This window comes from Pundamilia nyererei, unplaced genomic scaffold (assembly GCF_000239375.1).
Source record: "Pundamilia nyererei isolate P.nyererei 1_Seehausen unplaced genomic scaffold, PunNye1.0 scaffold00053, whole genome shotgun sequence".
Taxonomy (NCBI): Eukaryota; Metazoa; Chordata; class Actinopteri; order Cichliformes; family Cichlidae; genus Pundamilia; species Pundamilia nyererei.
In genome coordinates this window covers 1,409,251-1,416,737 of record NW_005187454.1, presented here as the reverse complement: position 1 = coordinate 1,416,737, position 7,487 = coordinate 1,409,251, and the positions used below count along the sequence as shown (strand labels likewise).

The following is a 7,487-nucleotide window of genomic DNA, read 5'->3' as shown; positions in this document are numbered from 1 at the left end:
AAAGAACAATATTTGTCTCTTATATATAACACATCTATAGATACACTGTCACAGACACTTGTCTTTGAGTGAAGATTTAAGGTGATTGGAAATTTAAATAAATGCAACTTGAATCTTTACTGAAGCTCAGTGTTTGACACAGAGTTCAAGTTCACTGCTGTAATATAATAATCTGACAATTACTATAATATCGGCCATATTATATTTACATTACCAAAGTGAGATGATTTTAGTCTCACGACCAACATGAACTAATTGTTATTTACTAGCTAATCTTAAAATGACTGTTCAGTACAGAAAAGCCCAACAATCATGTTTTACAGTCACGTGGTCTCAGCCTCAGATACTCAACTGATCAAAGTGATCTCATTGAAAAAAAAATGAATTTACAAAAAAACATTTTTCTCCTTCATTTCTGTCAAACAAACTGTATGAAACGTTTCGCGCGGTTAGTATCATGGTTGCTAGGCAACCTGAGCAGCGCGACGAAGGCTACACCGTCCCATTTCACAAGGCTCGCACTTCCGCACTTCTCGTGCTTCCTAGCACGCGCCGTACCTAGTACGCGAACTGCGCGTACTCCGAAGCATGGGTCGCTGGATTGGGACGCAGCCATTCAGGGGACGCTGTCCTTTAGTCAACTCTGACCTTCGACCTTACGAGAAAAAGAAGAAAAAGAGCAGAGAATAATTTCAAAGATAAAAAAATAAAAGTAGTAAAATACATTAAATTCTGCTGAGCTTCCATTGTTATTCCTGATTTTTTAAAAAGACAAATGTGAAATTCATAATCAATGAGGGCTATGATCCCTACACATGCGACTGAAATGACTGCTGCTGTACTTTTGGGAGCACTAATTATTACAAATAATTGTTATTGCTTTGTGGTTATTATATATGTAGTACATTTCATATATTATATCAATATTTTTTTTAATGAGGTGAAGATACTATACATACATATTCACATCTGGTTTATCAATATTTAATGAAATCATTTGAATGTTATAAAATTATTTCTATAAATTTACTGTGAAAAACATTCTGAAGCCACACATCTGATTTAAATGGGATTATTAAATACTCGTGTGCTTCCTTCATCTTTTTTTCAAGTGTTTTCCTACCATTGTTTTAAAAATAGATCTCATTATATTCACATAAATGCAGGCACATTTCCCTCCATCAGTGTTAATACTGAGTAAGACTCAAACCTTCCTTGTTTGCCAAGTTCATTAAAAGAGCTACATTCACTGGCTCAACTCCAAACAGCATAGGTCAGTCCTGACCGACAGCAACACAGTTTAATGTGATATGAGCACTGGTGTTTGTATGTAAATGCATTTGCAGACACTAACAACACTCCATCCTTTCTGTGAAGGTATAAGTGGACCACTTGCAAGCACAGATTGGTAAACTGTTAAATGCAGACTGAGTTATCTCAAATAATTTATTTTTATGATGAGATGTCTGTTTGCCTGCGTCAGGCTGGCGACCTGTCCAGGGTGTACCCCGTCTCTTGCCCTATAGTAGCTGGGATAGGCTCCAGGCCCCCCGGGACCCTGATAAGGATAAGTTGAAGAGAATGGATGGATGTTCACGGCGTACACAGAACAAATCTTGCTGACACTGATAATGTACAGATTTCACCCTTGGCATTCCCATGAGGTTGAGTAGTGTCCTAAAATCCAAAACATTCCCTTTAGTTCATGCATGTTGATACATGAAATATCTTTGCCACTAGGCTAGGAGAAAATGTGGTATGTCATTGATCCGATTACAAAGTCAGAGCAAATATCTAGACAGTGATTGTGTAATACAGCTAAACATTTAATGTCATTTTATTAGGAAAAATTAGATTTTACATCAAAGTAAAATATGTTTCTCCATTCTTTCTTTTTTAATTGAAGTGGCAACCCCCCTTCTGATCTCTCTGGATAGATTACCCATTCATAACAATGTAGGGCTGAATCCAGCCAGCATGTTTGGGCCAAAAATTCAAATTTATTTTAAATCTAACTGTCAACTGTCTCCAATATGACCTTATTGGAGCTCTTTGTTTGTTACCTGCTGCTTTAAAAATGTTTCCTTGTGGTATGAATGGTAGTATTGTGTCGACCCACTGGAACATAAAGAAAAAACATCCTTTAAAGCACAACTGAATGTATTTTATGATTGATTTGAAATGTGAAAGTGTAGTATCGAATGGTGTCGTGGGCTGTTTCATAGGCTTCCTCAGATTTCTTGCTAGCCACCCTATGCATCGTGTCACTTCATCCCTCAACACTCGCACAGACGTAATAGACAATTTAATACAATCCACTTGCTTTACTCTCTTTCAGTATTTACAGCAATATTATGGCATCTAAGGCATTTTTCACTTGTCAAAAAATATACAAAAATAAAGTTGCATCTGTTTCTTCCCATGTCACAACTGTCATCAGTCCATCACTTTTGCTGCGCCTAGGAAGAGCTAGGTGATTTTCCTGTTCCGCTTCGCTCTACGTGTGGACGGAAATCTGATGAACTCAAATGGTTTACTTTGGTCCGTGTTGGGGAAGGGAGGTAATCCTGTGTGCAGCCTCTTGATGAAATGGACCTCTCTCTGATTCTCCCTCGTTCTGGAGGCTTTGATGGGCCTCCCTTTCCGGGTGAAAGCCACATACCAGCCCTCATACTTGGCATTCTGGAAGGCTGTGTAATTGTTCTCCAGTACAATCTCAGTGAAGATACAATCTTTGCTCCGGCCATTTGGCTGTGTGAGAAGACAGAAAGGTTTCTTGTGTTACACCTGGACAAAAACTGATTCATCTATATATAAAACTGAACTCATGGAATAAATGGCTTTATACAGTGTCAAAAAATGTCAGTGCAAACAGCTTAAAATAAGACTAACATTTGGAAGACAAAACCAAATTCTGATATAAATGAGATGCTGAGAGAACGAGCAATAACCCAGAACAATAACCCTTCTTATTTCAGTTTACTCAACAGTGAGCTTCTGCTGACTCACTTATGCAAATAGCTTCTGATGTGTGTCAGGTAGAATTCTTATTTTCTTTCTTCACTAATTGCAAAAACAAAACGTATTCAGATTGCCTAAGGTGACTGTTAGGGCTGGAACTGGCTGGAGCCTTTATGACTTGTATTCATGGATTTCAGTTGGAATTATTGTTCTATTTGTTCCCTTATTGCCAAGATTTGGAAGAAAGATGGAAAACCAAAACGTTCATATTATCATTGCCTACGATTAGTTAGGGTTAAAGTTGTGATCGTCAATGATAACGACTTAAGCCTCACGTGGTTAAATGCTGGCAAATATTGTTACCTTTGCACAGAGATGTGCTAGCTGTCTTCATGCTGCGCTAAGCTTCTGATTTTAGATTATGTTAAAACAGTTGATAGCTATCAAATTAAAAATGTAATCACCCCTTTCCCCAATGATCAAAGGAAACTAATGTGATTTAATCATTTGTTGTCATCTTCTGATATGTTGATAACAGGTACAATCTATAATACTAGAAAAATGTAGCAGAAAATGTGTGATGGTTACATTCAAGTTTGTTGCGACTTTGTACACAGAATTATTGAAAAGAACTGTTCTTTTTATCTTCACCTACAGACTGTGTCACTGAACTTCTTATCTCTGTACAGATATCACAGCAGCCACAATTTCAACACCTCTGAATCGTGATGAGAACGAGATTTATGACTTGTCATGTCAGCCAGATATGTGATTCCATCTTTTCCATTTCCGTGAAGGAAGTGGAGAGTTGACTTATGACCAAACACACAGGGTGTGCATGATGGGAGGGTACTTCCCCCAGTCATTGTCAACCATGGCCAATAGGACTGAGTGATATCACTCAGTCCTGAGAGGATCCCTTTTTTCCAGTACTACATCATGTCCTGAAGTGACTGACAAGGTATGAGAATTCAGTAACAATGGACTGGAGCTTTAGCATCTGAGCTACAGTGTATGTTTTATTGGATATGCAGTGTGTAAAAGTAAAGTCTGTATTTCCTCTGAGGAAAAGTTTTCTCATCAGTGGTAAGTTTTCTTATGGGAAGATGGTTACGCTAACTTTACATGCTACAGACGGAACAATAGCACTGATGTGTTCTACCTGATGTGTTCATTTTCAAGATGTTCAAGGTGTTCATTTTGCCTTAACCTCTCAGTATCCACCAGCATCCACCAGATCATTGGGAACCTAGGGTTACAGTTAGGGTTAGGAGTGGGGTTTGCGTTCAGTTAATATCTACCCCAAATAAAAGTTTTGGAAAAAAAAATACTGCATTGGCAAAGTGTGCTTCATTTAAAATATAAAATATTGTAGTTTCTGAAAACCTTCCTGTTTAGAGTGTAGCTAAAACAAAACCCAACACTAACCCTAGATGGGTTGACCTGGTGGATGTCTACTATAACACAGTTTGACTGCTTTTTTGTTTCTTTATTTCTTTTTGCTTCACCACATTTGTCCCCTACTTTGCTCACTAAAGTCAGCATAGGTGTAGTTTCTGTGTTAACACATACTCCTCAACACATACCTTTCCAACAAGCTTCCCCTTCCGGTTCATACAGAGGTAGCGCCCACTTTCTGCACCTCTTATCCTAACTCGACTGCCAAAGGTGTCTGTCTCAACAAACAGGCGAGCTGCGGGAAAGACACAAGACTGTCAGGGGGCTGAAGACAAAAGGAGCCTAGGACACAGCCACAGACTCACTTTTGTCTTGTGTGTGGAATAAGTCATGTACAAAATGTCTTTATGGGAATCAGGTATTATTGAAAACACACAGTGACACTGAAATATAAAGCCCGATTTCTGCTGTACCATGTATGACCAGCATTTAGTGTCTGCTATTCACTACAGATATAAAACCTGCAGGGATAATGAGTTAATGCTGTTAGTATAAGAATCTGCACTTCTTTGCTCTGTGGACTCTGTTGAGCTGAAACTCCTTAGTGATAACAACCTGATGAAAGTCAAAACACCAACTGATTAAACAAATGTTATGTCTGGTCATTAAAGACCTAGATCTTGCAAGCTGAATATACATTCTCACTTATTATTCTGCAGTTAATCATGGCCATTACAACAGTCTTGTGTATTGGGACTACAGAAACAAAGGGCTTGTCCTAATCAGCCACTAAATTCATCAGACGATGGTTTCATGGATGCAGCAGGGAGGCTGAATTAACATACAGGACTGAAAACACCTCAAAGTGGGAGGGACGTGCAGGCTGGATGTGAAACTGCTGGCTTTGCCTGAGGACATCAGTGCCCAGCAGGGGCTAAATAGCTGCGCTGTGGGGAACCACAAAACTCCAGATTGTCACTAATTCCTCGGAAGAGTCTCTTTAACAAGGCATTGTCACTGATTGCAGACTAGTGTACTGCATTCTGCCAAACTATGCAAAACCCTTAACCTCTTAACCTCCACCAAGTCATTTGTGACTTATTGGGACAGGAGAACGGTTTTGGTTCAGCTGACGTCTCAGTGGATTTCAACTGAATCTCTACTGAATATAGAATTTTCTCCTATTTGGAAGATCGAAATGTTAAAGCTTTTAACAGAAAAATATGTATGACACTTTCTTAACATGTTCAGCTACTTTGTGGAAAATGGCCCTTTTTTAGTATGTGGCTAGCATCATTTTGTGCCTTTTGATAATGCAACTATTACAATATATAGAAATTGTGGAATGAACAAACTTTTGGATTTTGGAAAAATAAATTAATACTCAAAGCCTACTGATGATATCCATGATTTTTAAATATCAAATAGATTGTGAATGTAATACACATTTGAGATATGGTAAATAAGTATGCAATTGCTCTTTTCAAGGTTTCTGTACAGGTATAGTTACATAGTCACAAAATGTACTATCATTATCATCAATATTATTGTTATTATTATTATTATTGTTATTATTATTATTGTTATTGTTATTATTATTATTATTAATATTATTATTATTATTTCCTAAGGAAACATTAATAATAATATCAGTAATATTTTACATGAATATTCAGCCATAATATTAACGTAGAGAAAAGTTCATATTGTGGCAGCTCTATTCAAAATAAAAATACAATCCGGTGGTGAGTCTGTCAATATAAATGTATTAAATTATATCTAAATGTATAACACCAGTTTGTGATCATTACATATTTATCCCGACACGTTTTAAATGATGTTAATTGCCCAAATGTTAACTGTACTTCACAGTATGCGTGTTTGAACAAAAATGTACCTTTACATTAAGAAAAAGAAGAACATAAAACAAATCAGTTGAAAATCTTTTTCACGTAAATGTTTTTGTATTATTTTTTCGAGGGATGGGCTGCTGGAAAGAAATATCTTTATATCATGAAATATCTACCGGTAGGCCTTAGTGATCGTAATCCTTGGTTATTCTTAAAGTAACTTGTTAGCTCTTACCGTACAGATTTCCATCCTCGGCGGTGGCGGTGACCCTTTTGCCGTGAATCTGGACGTGTTTCCCGCTAGTGCGACTGTAGAGCTGGTAAACTCTGACCTGTCTTCGGCTGAGCTGGTCCGTCACTGCGCCCTGCGTCCTCACATACTGGTTAAAATTAGGAGACGGGTGATTCTCCCCCTTTTTTATGCAAAGGGAAAAATGAAATACATAATGTTGTCTTTCTAATCTGGGATAAAGAAACGATAGCCAATTTTAGAAGCACCAAAATACGTCAGATTTTTTCACAAATGAATATTCCTTTGCACACTAACATCGGCACTCATATTCAAATGTCGTTTGGATCGCAGCCTTGTAATTGTTCCTTCTTTCAGCTATTCCTTATTGTTAACAGGTTTAAGTTTTAGTGGCTTACCTGAGCCTGACACCACAGCACGAAAAAATGAAACGATCTGCAGGAGTAACAAAAAATGAATGAGCAACAAAGAAGTGATTTTTTTGTGGCTATCATACAATCAGAGTGTGTGGCCCGCTTACATGTAAATACAGTGTTGGTTTATTCCATACATTCTCTCTCTTATTTTAAGGAGCAGAGTTCTTTCGGCAGTAAATCCCAGAAGGATGCGGTAAATAAATCCAAGCGTTCCCACAGTGTCGCATATGCACTCCTGACCTGTCCATCCACACCGACAAAGTCTGCAGCAGTTATTTCCTGTCACATTTATCAGAAAACTGATCCAGCTGATTGGGTAGTGAAAAATTCTTCGAAACATCAAAAGCGGACGCATCCATTATAAAGCAGAAAGGCTGTAATGCTGCTCTTTACATGACTAGGATGGAAACGTGAGGGGATCCCCAGCTCGATGCGCTGCTGCTTGGTTTGATTCCAGCTTTTGAAAAGCCCTCTGTGTCACTGGGACCCGGCTACTCACTGGTTAAATGGTGAAAGGCTCAAGTCCCTCCTTGAAATCTTGTGGGTGGGGACAGCAGCGGGACCAATAATTTACAGTTTGTCAGAAGACAGATTTCTCGAAACTTTCTGAGC

General features: G+C 38.2%; 1 protein-coding gene across 2 annotated transcripts; it reads right to left on the bottom strand.

Moving 5' to 3' along the window:
- Window positions 1-1,918: 1,918 nt before the first annotated feature.
- fgf17 (fibroblast growth factor 17) lies at window positions 1,919-7,022 on the bottom strand. 2 transcript variants are annotated; one of them, XM_013910952.1, is made up of 5 exons: window positions 6,980-7,022; window positions 6,858-6,894; window positions 6,445-6,622; window positions 4,548-4,654; window positions 1,919-2,751 (listed from the first exon to the last, which is right to left on the bottom strand). In XM_013910952.1, exons 1-5 carry the CDS (start codon window positions 7,009-7,011, stop codon window positions 2,470-2,472), a joined length of 636 nt encoding a protein of 211 aa, XP_013766406.1. In that variant the 5' UTR covers window positions 7,012-7,022; the 3' UTR covers window positions 1,919-2,469. The 2 variants fall into 2 exon arrangements, with proteins under 2 accessions (XP_013766406.1, XP_013766407.1); XM_013910953.1 differs by having other exon boundaries at window positions 6,445-6,589.
- Between the last annotated feature and the right edge of the window lie 465 nt (window positions 7,023-7,487).

Coding starts and splice junctions, on each gene's coding strand:
- fgf17 (XM_013910952.1), bottom strand. CDS start 7,011: ATGTATGGAATAAACCAACACTGTATTTACAT. Junction 6,895..6,979: donor AACCAACACTGTATTTACAT/GTAAGCGGGCCA, acceptor TTACTCCTGCAG/ATCGTTTCATTTTTTCGTGC. Junction 6,623..6,857: donor TGCTGTGGTGTCAGGCTCAG/GTAAGCCACTAA, acceptor TGCATAAAAAAG/GGGGAGAATCACCCGTCTCC.